Below are 19,564 nucleotides of genomic sequence, written 5' to 3'. Positions count from 1 at the left end.
ACATGAACTCAAATGCATCAAAGATGTACCTGTGATTCGTGGCATGTTCTCATGGGAATTTTGCCTTTCCTTGTCTGTAGCTGATTCAGGATGAGATTAGGCACTTGGTGAAGTTGCAGAGCAGCAGTTTGGGTGCTGGCAAGAGCCAAGCTTCGCCTGCCAAGCTGACAGACCCTTCTCCATCACTAGCCAGTCCAATGGGGATGAGCTCTGAGGTGTTTGAAGAACACGAGTGCATTGTCAATCAGCTCAGATCCAATGAAGCAGAAGCTCAGGCAAAGGCATCTGATCTGCATCAGGAATGTTCCGCGCGCGCCGCCATGAGCAGCGGCTATGGCTCACTCTCTGCCTCCCAGCTGAACCCTGGCACCTCCAGCAGCATCAGCAAGGGCACAGAACACATGGAGGAAACTGCCCAGGGGCACAGGGATGGAGCAGCCTTGCAGAGTCACACAGGTGTAGCCACTGCTCCAAATAAAAGAGAACTTTTACCCCAAAACAACACATGGAGGAAACTGCCCAGGGGCACGGGGATGGAGCAGCCTTGCAGGGTCACACAGGTGTAGCCACTGCTCCAAGTAAAAGAGAACTTTTACCCCAAAACGTCGAGGAAAATTGTTCAACAGGGAGAAATGATGTTTCAGCTTTTCCTCCTGACTTTGGCCATAAAGCTGATGAAGCTCAGTGTGGGAAAAAGCCCAGGTAAGTGATAAGCTTATCAAATTATTAACATCCAGATATGTTGATGTGTTGTAGACAGTCCCCACTGGAGACTGTGGACAGTCCCCAAAGAGCTGTTGGTCACTGAGATGGGTATGAATTGAATGGCTCTTGATTGTAAACCATCCTCTGCTGCTTGGTAGAGAAATGTATTTTTTTAGCCTAATCTCTCTGTGTGGTGCTTATTTGCATCTGCAGTGTCTGTTGTAGATGTGTTGGGGGAAATCCCTTAAGGTATATGTGTGTGTTTCTTACCGTTTAGCAAATCTTTAACGTCATGGGCACAAAAGTTGAAACATAACCAACCAAAAAGAGTAACTGCAGATGAAGTGTGTGTGAAGTCTATGCAAGAGAATGGGAAAGGGAAGCAATTACCACTTGAGAATGTAAGTGTCTTTTCATTTTGTTCTGTTTTTCTAAGGTAATCCTTGTCACTGCTATTTTATCAGTTATAGTGTGTTCTCATTGAGCATATTTAGCTTCAAGCATTTGGCTAACACCTATTGCTGAATCAGCTCAAAAAACTTGTTGGGAGAAGAATTTGGATTCCCTCTCTCATAGGTTTGAGTTAATAACTGTGTATATCCACAAATCTGAATATTTTGAGGAGGGAAGTTTAATCACATGGAATGTTTCTGATCCAGAAGGATGTTATGCAACATGTTTGTGTGACTAATCACATCATACACCCAACTGTGAAGGGTTAGAGTTACTTTCTGCATATTAATTGTCACAGACCTCTCCCCTTAGGCCATTTTAAGGACATAATTCCTGGAACTCTGTGAATGAACAGGAGAACTAGCAAAAAGGAATCCCTTGAGTCGAGGCAGGGCCTGTTTGTTCCTGTGGTCCCTTTGAGGGTGATCCAGAAAGGGTGAGAGTAGCTCTCTGGGCTTGGTCTCTTTAGTCTTCTATTGTCAGTGGAAACAAGATGTTCCTCTGAGGGGATATTTCAAACCAGGAGTCAGATTCATCTGCTGTGGATGGTTCCTTTTCTCTCTCTGCTACAGGAGGAAATTAGTGCCAGAAACTCAGATTTTGACAATAGCTTTATCTTTCTGTTCCTTTGTAAGAATTCAGTTGATACTCCTTCATTTTCCTTTCTTCCTCCTTAGGCAAAGGAGAATACCTAAATAAAAACATTAAGAGGGACAAAATAGCCTTGAGGTGAGATGGTAATTCCTGCAAAAACTTGAACAGCTTTAGTTCTCTTATTTTTTTTTTCTTACTTTTGTTAACTCAATGGTTACTGTCCTGTTATAGTCCTCAGTTGTATGAGGTGTCAACATTTGCCAAGCAGCACAACTGTTGAGCTGCAGCAAGGGAACAAAAAGCCTTAAGTCCAGCAGAAAAGAGCAATGTGAGATGACCAGTTTTAAGCTACCTGCCCTTAGTTGCTCTGTGGTATATCAATGCCACTTCTTCCTCTGGGTAAGAAAGAGGAGAATTGTGGCAAATCTTAAGTGATACGATTTTTTTTCCCATATGTTGGTCCAACTTTTCACAGTTGTTGCTGCAATGAACTGGGAAAGCTGCTTAGAAAGTTGGGAGTGATGAGCAGAAGGGTCTGTCTGTCTGTCTGAGATGGCAGTGGTAGCTCCAGATGTGTGGTAGGTGCAGTCATAGCAGCTGAATGTAAGAAATTCCACTCTTAGGGTGAGGAAAGGGTTGTTAAGTCATCACTCTCTGCTTGCAGCTCTTAAGGAGCATGGAAGTTTAGATGTCTGTCCAAAATGTGTCTCAAAAATGCTCCACAAATGCACAGACATGTGATAGAAAATATAAATATTTTTTAATTATAAGCCATAGCTTAGTTTCCCTTTGGGCTCTGATTGCCCTAAATATAAACCATGTAGGTTTGGATCATGCTGGATAATTATATTTAATCACTTTGCTTAAAAAGGCTAATAACATTTACTTGCAATTTTAAAAACATATACCCTTGATTTTTTTTCCTTCCCTTGTGCTTTTCCTTATAAATCTGTTTTTCCATTGTGATTTTAGACAAACCTTACTGATGCTGCTTTGCCACCTTACACTTTTTACCTCAATCCACCGAAGGAAAGTCCAAATTCCTTAGTGTCTGAAGCTTCAGGTATAGTTCATTTCTTGTGCTTGAATTTCCTTTTCCTTTGAATTCTCATCTTTTAAAACTCTTACTGAAATGCCTCTCCAATAATTTCAGGGGAGTGAGGAGGATTTAAGCAGTGATAAGCTTTGATATAGCCTAATTCTGCTTCTCTTGCTCCTGTTTTCCAACTGGAGGTAGCTCCTGCATGTCACTGCTGGCAGATGTAGGACATGCAGCACTTGGGGTTGAAAACTGTTTCATAATGTAATTACTAGGAAAATCATGGGAAGATATCAAATGAGCTTTCCAATATAAGCACCACTGATCTAGTAATTACAGGAGCTCATGGTAATAGAGGCAGAATTCCTGTAAGCCAAGGGCATGAGTCAATAATTGTGGGAATAGACAGCAAAATAATGCAGTTTGTAATGTGGTGATTCTTTACTTTTGGGAGGAGGATTGTTGTTTGGCTTGGTTTGGGGGGAGGTGTATGAGGGGTGGTGGTGGGGTTTTGTGGATTTGGGGTGGAATTTTGTTCTTTCTTCTTTTACTTTGGTGGAAGCCAAACAAGTCAGTTCAGGAAGGACACTGAGGGGCTGGAGCAGGTCTAGGGCAGAGCAATGAGACTGGTGAAGGGACTTGAGCACAAGTGCCATGAGGAGAGGCTGAGGGAGCTGGGGGTGTTCAGCCTGGAGAAGAGGAGGCTCAGGGGAGACCTTCTCACCCTCTGCAACTCCCTGACAGGAGGTTGGAGTCAGGTGGGGGTTGGTCTCTTCTCCCAGGCAACCAGCAGCAGGACAAGAGGGCACAGACTCAAGCTCTGCCAGGGGAGGGTTAGGTTGGATATGAGGAAGAGATTTTTTAGGGAGAGAGAGTGATCAGGGATTGGAATGTGCTGCCCAGGGAGGTGGTGGATTCACCATCCCTGGAGGTTTTCAAGCTGAGACTGGATGTGGCCATGGTCTGATAACCACTGTAGGGTTGGACTTGATGATCTTGGAGGTCTTTTCCAACCCAGTTGATTCTATGATTCTAACTAATTGCCATATTTTGGTCATTACAGGGTGGATTCCTTTCAGTAACAAACAGGGGCACAGAGATCAGTCCTGCAAACTGTGTATAGTTATTCTTCACAAGCCAGTGAGAGAGGGACACACCACAGAAACTGAAGTGGGCTTGAGACTGCCTGTTCCTATCATGCCATCCCTCTTAGTCTTGTTAGTCTGCCTTTTTGCATGCTGCAAAGTGCTGCTGAGTACCAGACCAAAGAGTTTGTAGCATCCAGTGGCTGCCTGGGATTGTTCACTGGGTGATAGAAATTTGAAGTGCTATACTGGAATCATTAGAAATAGAAAAGTTTGTGGTAAATGAGGATTTGTCCCTTGAACCCCAAAGGTTGAACCTGTGTTTTAACTGATTTATAGCTTTTGTTACTGATGCTGTGACATGTGGTGCTGGTTCTGTTGCGTGTGCTTTGCATTGAGATTTGAAACTCCTGGTGACAAAGGCTCTAATAAAACCCTTAAGCAGTAGATACCAATAATTAACAGCATTGTTGTTTGATGACAAAGTAATTTACTAATGGATTTGGGGATTCCTGTTCTATAGCCCTGAGTTTGAAATTTGTATTTTTAATTTTCTCTTGCTGTTTCTTCTCATCAGGACTTTCCTACTGGAAGTCAGATGAAAAGGAGATGTATCACTCTCTACCAGGGAATTTCAGAAGTGAGTTCACTGATGTTTTCTCCACAAAAGTATCACCAGATCAGGTAAACTTTGGCCATGTGTGAGAGTTGTCATGTAGTTGCTTGTTGTCTTTGCTTTTTTCCCTGGGAGAGAAAGAACCAGCCCTCCAGGAGCTAACCTCTGTGTGAGAACTTTGTTAACTCAGTCTTATATTCTGCTTCCTCATTACTCCTGTTCCCACTAACCTCACTTGGAATTTTTGGACCTTCTTTTGTCATTCCAACAAAACTGTATAGCAGCTGAAAAGTGATTAACTAGCATGTGAAAGGTGTGTGTGCCTCCTTAAAGACCCTGTTTCAGACTGGCTGCACTGATTAAATCTCCCTCCTGCTCTGAACTGCTTCAGTAGCAAACCCACCCCAGAACTTGCTTATCTCTCTGTGTTGGGGGTGGAGGATTGTGTTCAGAAAAAGTAATGTAGCAATTTTGCCTGTTGAAGTTGTCTTCTGCTGGTGAAAGGAAGTTGTCATCACTGAAGGATATTTATCATAAAAGACAAAGGGAAAGCAAGCAGATGCCAGACCAGAGTTTTATGCCTTCTTCCCAGTCGAGTCACCCACCAGAGGTAACAATTTATTTCCTTCACGTCTCAGTTGAGGCTAGGACAGGTTTGAGGCTGCTCTCACATGCATTGGCCCCTGCTGCCACCTCCAGCGTTGTGCTGGAACAGCACTTTGTGCAGCCGAGGGAGGAACCGACTTGGGAAGGGATCCAGCAGAAAAGAACCTCTAAGAACACCCTGAGAAAACAAACACCTTTGCAGCACAACCTTGAGGATGGTGCAGGGACAGATCTGCTCCTGCTGAGGCTGCAGCTGCTGGAGTGCACGTGGGACTGCAGTGGCAGGAGCAGGTTTTCCTAGCACTTCCCACAAGACAAGTTCATTCCACCCATGAAACAGAAGAGGCACAGGTTGTGGCAATGATTCTTTATCATATCTTTTTCTTTATACAGCTCTCAGTGCTGTACATAATCCCTAACAGTGGCTACTGTGTGACTAGCTTAGATAATTCCTGAGGTGCTTTTGTAACCCCTAGAGAGTTACTGTGTCACCTGCAAACAGACAACACAGCCCTTCTGTTTACACAACTGATACCTCAAAGGTTTTCTGGACAGCTGCAGATGTTGGCCATGTCCTTTATTAATGGAAACTTAGAAACTCAAGTTGCAGTTGTTGGGAATATGTATCATCATTGAAGCTGTTACAGGTCCCTTCATCTTGCTTGGCACTGCCAAATGATTGTAGTAACATAACATGACATAATACAATGCCTGCAGTATGTTATGTGGGTTACTGATGTTTTCAGATCAACTTCATTTACCAGAACAAAAGTTAAATCACAGTTGATTTAAGCATTTTAACTTCTTTCCTAGGTCCTGACCTTGGACCCAACCCTGCATATGAAACCAGGTCAGCAGAACCAGGGACTCTGTTTTTTCAATATTCGTGAAGAGACTGCTCCTTTTTCTCCAGACTCTATGGTGGAACCTGGATTTTCAAGTCAGTGTGACACAGACTCTTTTTCACAGACAAGTAATTCGTCTCAGCTGGATGATTCTCCCAAACACCCTGCCAGCAGCAGAGCTGTACATTTGGACCTCTGGAGAAATCACTCCTTCCAGAGTGAAAACAAGCCCAGCTCTCCCTTCCCAGTGGCATATAGGGATGCTGACAATGATAATTTAGCCAACGCTGAGGAGGAAGAAACACTGACACTAACTCCATCTTCTGTTACTCAGTGTGCTGACAACAGTTTGCCAGATTATAGTTTGTCAGGGACATGTGTTGAAGATCCTGTGGTAATGTCAAAGTAAGTCACTTTTTCTTTTCTAAAAGTCATGGAGTTGGTACTTGCATGAAAGAAGTGTAAAAACAGGAGTAGAAAACCAAACAAAATATGTGAGTTCTGTTTGCTTAGAGCATAGTTGGACTTTGCTGCTTTTTCCCCTCTTGAGGTCCAGATGGGATATAAATGGAACAGTCATTTTCTACTTCTTGTAATTGTCTTTCTCGAACTAAACTATTTAATTTCCTTTGGACCATAATATTTAATTTTCTTTAGACCATACAATTTATTCCAAGGCATAACATTTGTGCTTTGTTTTCCTTGGGTATCAAAACCTTAACTGGAAGGCAAAACAATTATATATGTTTTATTTGGTTATTTCTTCTTACAGGTTAAAACCAAAAGACATAGGCTGTGTGAGGGAGGTCATTTCAGCAGAGAATTTCAAGTTCTGAGGAGATTCTGTTCTTTTCTTTAGAGTCAGGTGGTGGGAGAAGCATAGAATTACTGTACTTAGGAAGAATAAATTCATTCTCTGTTAGAGTTCTCATGATTTGCACATGGACAAGCAGACAGGGCATATATTCCATGTGTGAGGACTTGTAAAAATAAAGCTCTGCATGGTGTTTGTATTTATTTTGGTATATAACAGTCATCATTTCTGTTTGTGTGAATGTGGAGACTTCTCTGCCAGCCTGAGGTGTCTGACGCTGCCTTAGATGACAAAGCTCTTTTTGCTTCAGCTTGAACACAGAGAAGTTTTGGAGGAGAGATCTGTCTGCTGAGTTCCTCCTGTGCAAATGAATGCAGCAGTGCATGGCCATGTGGAGAGCTGGAATTTTATTTTATTCCTTCTGTTTCAAACAGCATCAGGCAGAACTTGAGGGAGAAACACGCTCGGCACATCGCCGATCTCCGGGCGTACTATGACTCTGAGATCCAGAGCCTGAGGCAGCAGCTGGAGGAAAGCCACAGAAATGCCTCAGCTGAGGACCTGAAGAGAATCAATCAAAGTCTTGCTGACAGGTACTGTTTGTCCTTACTTGTTGTCTTTCTCTTTACATGGTGTTCTCTAGACTTGAAAAACTGAGTATGCTTGTTTGGGATGTCTTGAGAAGCTTCTGTCACTCTTCAGTTCTGGAGATTTCATACTAATATTTCCCTATTAAATATACATTTTGCATCAGTTCAGGTGTCCCTGCCCATGGCAGGAGTTGGATCTAGGTGATTTAAGTTCCTTTCCAACCCAAACTATTCCATGATTCTACGAAGATCGGTTTAAAATTATTGTTAGGCAGCAAATGTGATGTTTGGCCTAGAGGTCTTGTTTAACCTGGTTTTTGCTGACCAGTATAAGCTTTCCTAAGGAAAGGTTGTCAGGCAGAGATAGTCCTAAGCAATTTGTAATGGAATGCTCTCTGTGGGAAATAGTACTCACCTGTCAGACTGGTGAACATCATCCTCCTTCATGGCAAAGCTGCAGGTGATACAGGACCAGCCTTGAGTTCATTGGTGGCTTTGTACTGGAGTGTGTGTCCCACATGTGTATTCCATTCGGTCTAACTTGAATGTTTGCTTTAAATACGAGTTCAGTGGGATCTTTATAGAATTAGTGCCAGTCAAAACACATATTGGAAATTAAGACAGCTAAAATCCTTCCCAAAACTGGTGTGTTCCCAGTTTGCTGCTCACACCATGGGCACTACAGCCCTTCTGAGCAGAGACAGAGTGCTCAGTGGCTGAAGGCTGTGGGAGGAGGCCACAGGCTGGGCCCCAAAATTTGTGGGGATGCTTGAGGAGAGAAAGAGGCTATGAATCGTAGATTTTTTTAGTTGAAAATGTCAAGAGATTGGTGTGAATCTATGTGTTCTAAATAGGTGTGACCAGTTAGATGCAGCTCTGACTGAAGCAAGTGCTCGCATAAAAGACCTTGAAAGTAAGAATAATCTGCTGGAAAAGCAAGTGGTAAGTGCTTAAATCAAGCTGTTTTTTAATTAGAAGAGTAGGAGTATCCCTTGGTCATTATTAAGCTGATCTGTGTTTCCATATCCTGATCTTTTAACTTTCAACTCTTCTCTTAGTATGTGACATCAACCACTACATTACACCAGTGACTTTCCTCCCTGAGTTTGTTCAGACTTCCCTACTTTAAGTCATCATCACTTTTGCTTGTGAACAGCCTTCCCAGGTTGGCAGGGATCGAAGTTTAAGGGTGAAATACTGTGATAATAGCATATTTCTCTTTAGACTTTGTTATGTATTTATTTAGTTTGAATTGCTTTCTTATTAGAGCTGTGATAAAAGCAAATCTCACCTCAGCTGGAAGAAAATACTCTCTCCATAAGTATATTTAGAGTCTTTCTGGCTGGGCCAGACCAATTTGGTTGTGCATAAATAAATGTGTGGCTGCATTTGTTGGTCAAGTAGCAGAACACTTTGCCAGGGAAGTTAGACTTCTGGAGAGACTAATTCATTGCTCTGATTTTAGATGTTTTTCTAGGCTGGGAAGCAAGTCAGTCATTTGGGATTAGAGGCCTAAACTTTGGATATTTGAAGTCCTATCAAATAAATAGAACTGTTGTTTTAGTCTTCATTTTCATTCTTTATACATTCTTTATTCTTCATCTTTTCATTCTTCATCCATAGAAATGAGCCCAAATCATGTTTAGATCCTGTACAGATGTTCCTTGTTTTCTGTTTAGATGTTTTTAGGTTATGCTTTGCACTGAAGTAAGTAATCTGCCAGGGAAAGGTTACACTGACTGTTCTCTGTCCTCCAGGCAGAGTGGAGAGAACGTTTCCAGGCCCTCAGCAACACTTCCAAGGTGCTCCAGGAACGCATCGAGGAGATGCGCACGACGCACAAGGAGAAGGACAACACCATCAGTCGCCTCAGGTCCAGGCTCAGGGAGCTGGAAGAGGCTTTTGAAAAGGCTTACAAGTTGTCTGATAATAAAAACACAAGGCTGAAGGAAGAAAATAAGATGTTTCAAAACGTAAGTAAAGAAATGGACAAAGGTGTTGAGTTGCACAACACCAAGTCCTGGGTGAGAACTACTACTGGAAGGCTTAATGCACAACTAACACCACAGAAATGATTCAGCTACTGCTTAGACTTAGGTGATCAAAAGAGATCAGGAAGAACAGGTGACTTGACCAAATAGATGTTTAAAAACAAATATTTAAGGCAGCAAGTGTGTGTGTGCTTGCAATAGTTAGTCTCAAAATTGTATTACTCTAAGTGCTGTTAGTTCATTTTAGTTTTGAAAATATGACATGAAATTGTCAGGAAGATATTTTCTCCTCTATTTAGTGGGACTAGATTGAATTTTTCATACCTCATCACAACTTGCTAAACTTGTTAAACTGTTAAAAGGGCCAAAACCTGTAAAAGTGTGTATGATTTTCATAGAATAGAATCATAGAATCATCCAGGTGGGAAAAGACCTCCAAGATCATCGAGTCCCTGGTCCTGCTGACCACACTGTTCCTGATCCAGGCCAGGATGGCATTGGCCTTCTTGGCCCCCTGAGCACACTGCTGGCTCCTGTTCAGCTCCCTGTCTATCTGTCTATTCTGTCTATTTTAGACTGAGTCAAGGAAATTGTTCCTCTGATTCTTCACAACCGTTTGAGTGGATTGGCAAAATGGGGATTAGCTACTTCATGGTTTACCTTCTCTTTTTGCAGTTAAAATTTGGAAAGACAAAGTCAGTTTTCAAGTCCCTGACAAATTTTACTTGTTCATTCATTTGGTTTCTTTAGAGATAAATAATTTGGAAATGAGACATGCATTGTGGCAGGAGCTCTGTCTCCTCTTTTCCCATCTCTAACTTTTTGTTCCAACTAGAATATGCAAAAACTTAACAAGTACTGTCAGAGTACACTTTATATCCCCTGTAGTGCATCTGCAGTGTTAGACAAGCAGTTGAGGTGATTTTACAGCAGTCAAGAAAGCTGCTAACTGTAGTCTCAGAGTGAGTTTTTATGTTCTTTTGTTTCAGCTTTTAGGAGAATACGAGTCCCTTGGAAAGGAACATGAAAGAGTAAAGGTAGGTACAGAAACAAACTATGTGATAATGGGCCTGAGAATCAGCTGAAGCAACTCGAGCATTTTGCAAAAGCTCAAAGAGAAAGATCCATATTTATTTTACCTGATAGCTCCTTACTGCATCTTCAGAGCACTGGAGGGAATTTGGGATTCATTATTTTCCAGCCATGGACAGCAAAGTTAGTGCAAAGTCAAAGGAATTGAATGGCCCCTTGGAAATAGGAAGGTGTATTTAATGTATTGTTTTCAAGACTGATGTCATTCCTTTTTTTTCTTTTACACTTGTGTAGTTTCTAGGCTTTTTACCTTTTCCTTTGTGTCCTCCTAGGATACATTAAATACAACTGAAAACAAACTGCTGGATGCAAACACACAGATTTCTGACTTGAAAAGGTAACTGTGAAGCTAACAACTATTTTAACAGTAGGAAATCCAGGCTGTGGCCTAAGCATCTGCTCCTGGATTGTGAGGACTGTAGATCTTACAAGTTTAATTGCATCTTATTCAGCATTTCATGTTGCTTTGTGTTACTTGTGCACACTAAAAACCTTGTTATTTTAGGATATGTGGGTTTTCCTACTTCCTGTGCTTCCCTAGCAGCATCTCTGGTCCTATCTTCCTAGCCAGGTTACCTGATTTATTCAACTGGGAATTCAAATACATATTTATGTCCATATTTAGCTAGAGAGAGAGATACATAGGTGGAAATGCAACAGCTGTTCTCCTGCTTCATGCAGAATATCTGAATAAAAAGGGGTGAACTCTGAGAAGTATGATGTTTATTTTATGACATTTAAATCATCTGATAATGCATCTTTACTCTTTCAACCTCAGGACCATTTTAAAACTTGAAGCTCAGCTCAAGCAAGTGGAACATGAAAATATGCTGAAGCTTCGCCACGTGACCGAGAATCGTCTGAGGACCTCTTGTGCCAAGTAAGTGACTATTCCAACAATGTCAAAACTGTTCCTGTGTTTTGGAATACTTTTTAACATGTTTTGGCTAAAAGTGGACCAGGATGAGGTCAGTCCATAGGCTAAACTGGATTAAACACATGGGACGTAATCCTGAGACTTCACATTCCAAGGAATTAATAAACCCAAATAAATGCTTTGGATAACATATCTTTGGCTTGGCAGAGTGTCTCTGTTCTTCCAAATGAGGGTTTGATAGGTCTCAGCTGCATAGAGATTCCCATGCTCAACCAATATTTTGGGAATACAATCTGATAGTCCAGTTAGACATTGGAGGTTTTCTTTGTGCCTTTGTCATTGATCTGAAAGGCTAATTTTTGCTTTATATGGATGTAAATGTAGTTTGTACAGGTATCCTGAGAGCAGAGTGGAAGTTCAATGGGGATGCAAACTCTAGTTTGAATTCACAGAATCAACCAGGTTGGATAAGACCTCCAAGATCATCAAGTCCAACCCTACCGTGGTCACTAGACCATGGCACTAAGTGCCACATCCAGTCTCAGCCTGAAAACCTCCAGGGATGGGGAATCCACCACCTCCCTGGGCAGCACATTCCAATGCCTGAGCACTCTCTCTGTAAAAAAATCTCTTCCTAATATCCAACCTAACCCTCCCCTGGCAGAGCTTGAGTCTGTGCCCTCTTGTCCTGCTGCTGGTTGCCTGGGAGCAGAGACCAACCCCCACCTGACTCCAACCTCCTGTCAGGGAGTTGCAGAGGGTGATAAGGTCTCCCCTGAGCCTCCTCTTCTCCAGGCTGAACACCCCCAGCTCCCTCAGCCTCTCCTCATGGCACTTGTGCTCCAGTCCCTTCCCCAGCCTCATTGCTCTTCTCTGGACCTGCTCCAGCCCCTCAATGTCCCTCCTGAACTGAGGGGCCCAGAACTGAGCCCAGGATTCAAGGTGTGGCCTCACCAGCACCGAGTCCAGGGGCAGAATCACCTCCCTGGTCCTGCTGACCACACTGTTCCTGATCCAGGCCAGGATGCCATTGGCCTTCTTGGCCCCCTGAGCCCACTGCTGGCTCCTGTTCAGCTCTCTGTCTCTCCACACTCCCAGGTCCCTTTCTGCCTGACCAGCACTTGGCCTTGTGAATTTGTGTTAAGAAAACTAAAGCTGATTTGTGTTCTGCTTTTGTTTGTTGGTTTCTTTTGTTTGGGTGTTTTATGTTTGAAAGACCTGAAAAGCTTTGTGCCCCTTTGGTTTTTGTTATTTAGTCATGGTTTTCTCAGGGTCTCTCCCAGTTCAGCACTCATGCTGTGAAGCCAAGTGACATTAATGATTATTAGTGTGATTTGTGGCTGATCATTTGCATATAGACAACAGTTGAATTTGGGAGGATCTGATTTTTGGTGGTTATGAAAATGCAAATATTTCAGGTATGAACATATTAGAGACACAGATTTGTCTTCAGAGCTCTTTAGTGTTTATGAACCAGCTCTTTCAACACTGAGCAGGAGAAAGGAAGACCTGGACAGGGCAGACCAAGCTCATCAGGGAGGGGGATAGAGAGCCAATATGGATTTAAAGTTAATCTGTCCCTAACTGATCTCAGAGGCTCAAGGAAAGCCTCATTCCAATTGAATGCCCAGCAGGATAGATTTACAGAACAGTACATATGCTTCATAGCTTGGGTAAACAAGACCCTTTTTTCCTAATTATCTACTTTGCTGTGTACAAAAATGACATTTTTCTTTTGCTGTTTCAAGAGATTAACATACTAATTGATGCTTATCAGTTAATATTTATCACTCCCAGGTCACCAACAGTGGCTTTTTCTTGGGTTTTGTTTTCCATTTTGTATTTTTCTGCTGATTGGTGTCCATGGGGAAGCTGGATCAGATGCTCTGAACTACTGCAGTAATCTCCACCAAATGTTTTCATTTAATTAGTTGAGAACTACTTGTTACCCAAACCTTGGTCTGAGTAAGCAGCATTAAATTACAGGGAGATCTTTGTGGAGCTCTCCATTCTGAGCACATTGTGGCATTTAGGCTGAAACCTCAACATCTGATTTTTAAAAACCATTTTGTTTTTACTTTACAAACATGTTTTAAAAAGCACTGATTTTGTCCACTGTGTTTATGGTATATTTGTTTCTGTTTAACTAGAATAAATAACAGGATTTTCTTAAGGGAAAAAAAGCCCAAACCACAAAAAACAAACTCCAAAGCCTTTCATAATTTTGAAGCTTTTTGTTCCCACAGCAAGTTGGGAACTCCTGATGTCAGCAGGAGAAAATGGTTGATCCCAGGAGCAGAATATTCCATCTTCACTGGCCAACCTTTGGAAGGGCAGGAGAGCCCCAAAGATAACAGACTAGAAGAAACCTATATTCCCTCGAGGTGAGTTGGTTTCCCTCAGTATCTACTGTGATGGAAAGTGAAAGATTTTTGTCCACAATTGACTTTGTACTTGTTAAATAGAGTTTTAAATGATTTCTCAGTGTTGTAGGTGCTATAAAATTCCTTAAAACCCAAACACACTCTTCCCTCACCCACCTGCAGGACACAAACAGCAGCAGCTTTCAGTGCCTTCCTTGAAGGAGCAGAAAGTTCACCTGCAGCTTGTGCCACTGTCTTCCCTCTCTGTGTTTATGTCCAAACCCACTCTGAGCTGAACACAGTTTGAAGCTTCAGGTGTCCTTTGGGGTATAAATTAGTCATTTGCCTTCTTACTCAGAAGTTTCTAAAGCTTCTGTCAGAACTTATTGGTTCTAAGAACATGTAAGAGCAAACACTGTTCAACTTTAGGTCCTTGAATTTGCTGTAACACAACCCTCTAAGGTTCTTGCCTGAAATGAGGCAGCATCCTTAAAATTCTTGCTTTGACAACAGAAAAATCTCAACTTCTGCAGGTTTTTGTTTGTTCAGCTTGTGTTGGGATGTATGAAATACAATGAAAAACTTGATCCTTTTTTTCCCCTCCACCACCTCACATTCTTCAAGGCACCATTCTCCTCCTGAAAAAGATTCCTCACAAGAAGATTCTTCAACAAACACAATAGAAAAGAAAGAAAATGAGATGTCAGAAGCACCAATTATAAAAGCCTTTAAGGAACTTGAAGAAGGAAAAGCATTTAAAGATTGGGGTACACAGACAGAAAAAGAAGATGCACCAGCTAGTAACTTCTATTTTTATATTCCTGCACATGTCTTTATTGGCTTTTCTTTGTTTGCATGTCTTCTGGGTTTGTTATTCTCAGCTTTCAAGTCCTTCAGGCTTCAGTGGTGGGATAAAAACAGTGTTTGCATGCAAACTTGTGGAGTTATGCTAAGAAAATTCACAATTAGAAGCTGAGTGACTTGTTTAAACTAGAGGGAAGGCAAAGGTTGCTGGTAGGGCTCAAGCTGGAGATTAGTTCATGTCCTCTTTGCTAAGAATATCTCAGTATTTGTAAACAGTTAATGGAGCCTTAGCAAAGCTCTGGGTGGCTCTACATCCATCTTAGCTTTGTTCTCATGCTGTTGTATTGGAATGCTGTTAGGAAAGCTGATGGGACTGCACTGAGCTTTGGTCTCAGTAAATCAGCATCAACACTGGTTTAGTCTATAGCAAACACTGAGTCTTTCTTAAGTGCTTATAATCTTGACTCAGGCTGGTGCTCCAACCTTCCTTCCAAAAGATACTTTTGTCCTGATGGTTTGTTTATTAAACACTGTTAGTTAGCATCATTTTTCATCATATCCTTTTTTCATGACTGAAAATGTTCCACGAGTAGGAAAAGAGACTCGAGCGAAGCAGCACAAGTGTGTTGACGTGAGGGAGGCTTGAGTGCAGTTAAAGCTGAGCTCAGGAGAATATTTGTGACTTGTTGCATGGAAAATCATTGACTAATCCCTTTCTCTTTTCAATTAGAAACATCAACTCGACGTCAAACTGTTGGGTTTGTTGAAACTTCTTTAGTTGCTAACAGATCCCCAGAGAAAGGTAAAGACCAACACAGGCCGAAACGATTGAGCTCCCCTTCTGGCCAGAGGTCATCGTCCCTTCCTCCTTCCAACAGGAAACCAAACACTCCAAGTCAGTGCTTTTCTCAACTTTGCTTTGTGTTACTTAAAAATAATGAAGAGAGCAAAAATAGAGGCAGGATTTGTGCATTGTTCTGTAAAGCAACATGTCTGTAATCACAGGAGGTTCTCAGTTTGCTTTCGTTTTCCTGTCTTGTGATGCACTTTTCATCTCATTCAGGTGAACATGTAGACAGCTTTGAAGAGTGTTCTTTTAAGCTGTAAGCACATGAGTGGGAGGTTCTGCACTGGGAGGTTTTAGGTAGCTCACTGGGAGGTTTTAGGAAGCTAAACAGACTTTGTCTTTTGCAGCAAGAGAGATAATGTTGGCACCAGTGTCTGTGACATACAGCCCCAAACGATCTCCAAAAGAAAATCTCTCCCCTGGATTTAGCCATTTGCTTCGCAGAAATGAAAACACAGTGACAAGGTACAAGTCTGGGGAATCCAGTTGTGTTCTGATCAGGAGTAGAGCAGCAGGATGTTTATACAGGCCTAAGGCTGCTGTTTGTTGTTCGTTAGCAGGCCTAGAAAATGAGTCATGGGGAGGTTTCTGAAGAGAAAGCAAAGTTGTCCTTTTTGAAGTCTGGCCTAGAATGATTTCAGGATGGATGTGAGGTTTGCCAGTGACACAGCACTGAGTGGTGAGAGGTAGTTACAGTAGAATTGTTCTGTGGAGTAAGTCCAGATCTATGAGAAGCTTATCAGGAGATGTAAATAAAAGTGGAAAGGAGGATTTACCTCCCTGTCATGGACCCTACAGGCATGTTCAAACATACAGAGACTTACCTTCCTGCCAACTGGGCTACTATTAGGGTTTCTCCAGAACTCTTTGCTTGGCAAGGCTTGCAGGGTTTGAGCACACACTTAGCTGTGAAATTAAAGTGTAGAACATGTGCATGAGGAAGAAGAAATGTCCAGCACCACTCTGATATTTCCTGAGGATGAGGACTGGGAGCTCAGTGTGTTCAGGTTCTGAAAGAAAGTCACACAAATGAGGTGTTTTGGTGTGTGCAAATAGGAGTAGATTGGAGTATGGTACTGAGAACAGTAATCAGAAGACTCTCAATGCCTGTGGGATATAAATTGTTGTTTAAAAATGTTGTTTGTTTAACCAAAAGGTGAACAAGTAGAAAATATTGTATTGCTCAGTACGTGATTTCTAACAAGTAATTGCTGTGTGCTTCCTGCTCTGTAGGTTTGATATACTTCTAGATGACCTGGAAACTGGTCCTGCATCTACTTTACAGCACAATAATCCAAGGAAAAGGCTCCAGTTTCTCTCACTAGATGATGTAGAAGGTAATCTGTCCATGCCTTTGTTTTTGTACCTTATTCCTTCCCCTTCTAGCTGCTTGACTAGAAAGCTGAGTTTGTACTCTATAAAATCCAGCTCTGAAAAATCCTCTAAGTCTTGTCCTATTCCTGTAGACAGAGAAACACCATCCAGGCAGTATTTTATTTTTATGTATGTGTGTGTGTGTGCACAGTCACAGTGGAACAAGAAAAGTAATTAAATTGAGAGGGAAGGCCAATACATTTCCCTGTGCTTAACTCAGTTACACAATGCAGGTCTTAGTGGGCTCTAGATTAAGATGTACATCCTGAGTCATCCTAATAAAACTCTATTGCTAAACATTGCATTACAGATAGCAAAGAGTAACTCTAATAAAACCAGTTTCAAATTGTTTAAATGATTGATTGAACCAAATCTTTTCTCACTCCTGTAATCCTTGTCACCAATGTTCTGCCTTTATTGAGGCTGGTGTTTTGCATGACAACTACTCTGCTTGGGGATACTTAGCAATGCTGTACCAGGAAAAGTAATTCCCTAATTAGCACAATGCAGGAATCTGTTCGTTAACCAAAAAAATATGCTCTGTTACAAAGATCACTGGAAAGATGACCCACACAGATGTTTTGCATTCTTCTGGGTAGTTGTTTAAGGCAAGTGGCTGAGGCTTTGCTAGTCAGTTCACATACCTCCAAGATCACGTTGCTCATGCTGTTATGTCTTTCTTCTTCTGTCCTGTATAATAATTTCCCAGACAATTACCAAACCAGTAAAAAGAGCCTTGTTTTGTTGACAGGAAGGCAACATTCAGGTGTCAGGCACAGCTCCTGTGCTGAACCCATCAACAACGGGATGAAGAAAGCAGCAGCCTGGGATGAGAGGAGCATAGCTCAAAAATATGAGCCAGTGCTGTCATCTTGTGAGGAAGACTTCAAGTACACAGCAAGGATCACGACTCTGGCTGAAACTGAGAGGCTTTTTGACGAGCTGACTCAAGAAAAGCAACAGGCAAAGATGATTTTTGTTTTCAAGTTGTGACAAAACATAGTTGTTGCAGGAGAGGTGAGGAGTGGAGCTGTGTATCCACGCAATGATGGCTGGAATTCATGCACAATTTTGTGCCATTATCCTTCCCTGCTCTATTCCAGTCCTTCCCTGTCCCTGATTTCATCAAAGGGGAGGCACTGTAACACAAACACAGTGTGAGTGAGGGTTGGAGTGGAGTTGCTTTCTTTCCTCAGTGCTTTAAATCAGCTTTTCAGCCAAGGAAGGTTATTCTGGCAAGTGAATGTTCTCTTCAGAAGGATCCTTGAGAGTTCACTCCTGGGTGTCAACTCTTGTATCAGTTCTGTCTGGCACAGTGTTATGGTTACAAAGAGAGTGTTGAAGAACAAAGCTGTCCATGCTCCTGTGATCCATACACCTCACCTCTCTTGTAAGAGCAGTCAGGGAGGCTTATGTTGGCTCTTGAAACTCTAATTTACAGCTGAAGTGTTTTCTGTTACTAGATTGAGGCTGCACTGAGTCGAATACCTTGTTCTGGTGGAAGAATGACCTTGCAAGCAAGACTAAATCAGGTGAAAAGCTTCTGCATTTGACTGTTCTCTGGAGTTCTTCTTCCAGAATTTCAGAATATGTAGTGTACATGAAGGTTCCTCTGTGTAGTAAATGTGGTTACTGTGGGGATTTTTATATGGGTTTTATGTTACTCTTTCATATTGTTTGTATCTTCTGGTTTTTGTCCATGGGATGCATTTTGCCACATTACTGCCAGAATAGTCTGTTCTTGTGGTGACACTGAGAGGTAGATAAAAGCAATACCTCAAGAAAATGCAGTGACTATGAACCAGATCCCTGAAACTGCAGAGAGGATCTTGTACTGTAGGAGAAATTGCAAAGTTTCGGTTTTTGGTTTGTTTTTTTCGACTTAAAAGCATAAATAAGAAAGTAGGAAGTAAAAATAAGTCGTGTAAGTGGAATACAGGACAGTGACTTCTCTGGGAAGCTCTGCAGAGTCTTTGGGTAAGCATGAGTGTCTCAAAGTTGTGTTTTGGAGGTCTCTGTCAAGCCTTCAACATCAGCACTTCCCAAATTGTAATCCCAAGGTTTGGTATCAATTTATCCATTTGAAATTTAAAGTATATTCCCATAAATCAGTGCTGCCACTCACTGTAGTGCTCAGTTGCTTCCTGAATGTGTTTCCCTGATTATCAGCCTGTCCTAATTCTTGTCAAGTTTATCTTGTGGAGTTTCCTAACTCACATGGAAAAAAAAAAAAGAACAAAACCCAAAATACCTTGAAACAGTTTAAAAAACCTCCTACAACCCCCAAACACACACACATGAAAGTAACATGACAAGTTTTTAGGTCTGGTTTTTGGATGCTACCAGAATGCTCATAATGCCTGAAAAGATCACAGAATCATGGAATTTAAGGGTTGGGATGGACCTTACAGATCATCCAGTCCCAACCCCTGCCCTGGGCAGGGACACCTCCTCACTAGATCAGGCAGCTCAAGGCCTCAGGATACCATGAAGATACCAGGGAGAGAGGAACAGTAGTAGTTTCTTGATTTTAGAAGGATCACTGGGTTTTATGATGTATTATTAATGGTTTTTTTTGCTTTCTTTCCTTTACCTCTTCCCTTTAGGAAGCCCTGGAAGATCGTTTGGAAAGAATCAATAGAGATTTGGGGTCCATACGAATGACCCTGAAGAGATTTCATGTTTTACATACCTCTGCCAACCTCTGACAACTCCTGACTGCAAATATGCTCTTTTCTTGGTTTTTTGTTTTTGGGTTTGGTTTGTTTTGCACTAATCTCTAAAAATGCACTCAGTAAATGCAAATTGTTTTGTATTTTTATAAACCCTCAGAAGTAGTTTTACAGCCATGTTAACCCTTTGCAAACAG

The 19,564-nt window shown here is 41.8% G+C and overlaps 1 protein-coding gene across 1 annotated transcript; it reads left to right on the top strand.

Annotated features, from left to right (window-relative positions):
• The first annotated feature begins 320 nt into the window (after positions 1–320).
• MPHOSPH9 (M-phase phosphoprotein 9) lies at positions 321–19,403 on the top strand. The gene is made up of 21 exons (XM_009079870.1): positions 321–456; positions 561–702; positions 983–1,106; positions 2,725–2,815; positions 4,454–4,560; positions 4,977–5,102; positions 5,912–6,348; positions 7,192–7,350; positions 8,202–8,289; positions 9,105–9,320; positions 10,328–10,375; positions 10,703–10,767; positions 11,209–11,310; positions 13,554–13,691; positions 14,295–14,470; positions 15,205–15,369; positions 15,669–15,786; positions 16,555–16,658; positions 17,447–17,658; positions 18,159–18,227; positions 19,302–19,403. The coding sequence occupies exons 1-21, from the start codon at positions 321–323 to the stop codon at positions 19,401–19,403; spliced, it is 2,925 nt and encodes a 974-aa protein (XP_009078118.1).
• Positions 19,404–19,564: the final 161 nt, after the last annotated feature.

The sequence above is a fragment of the Acanthisitta chloris genome, unplaced genomic scaffold, assembly GCF_000695815.1.
Source record: "Acanthisitta chloris isolate BGI_N310 unplaced genomic scaffold, ASM69581v1 scaffold20088, whole genome shotgun sequence".
In the NCBI taxonomy this organism is placed as follows: domain Eukaryota; kingdom Metazoa; phylum Chordata; class Aves; order Passeriformes; family Acanthisittidae; genus Acanthisitta; species Acanthisitta chloris.
Note: the sequence above shows the minus strand (reverse complement) of the source record. Positions and strands in the feature narration are given on the sequence as shown.

Excerpts from the sequence above, each read along its gene's own strand:
- MPHOSPH9 (XM_009079870.1), top strand. The coding sequence starts at position 321 with ATGAGCAGCGGCTATGGCTCACTCTCTGCCTCCCAGCTGAACCCTGGC. Across the intron at positions 10,376-10,702 it reads AGGAACATGAAAGAGTAAAG|GATACATTAAATACAACTGA; the intron begins GTAGGTACAGAA and ends GTGTCCTCCTAG. Across the intron at positions 15,370-15,668 it reads CAGGAAACCAAACACTCCAA|CAAGAGAGATAATGTTGGCA; the intron begins GTCAGTGCTTTT and ends TGTCTTTTGCAG.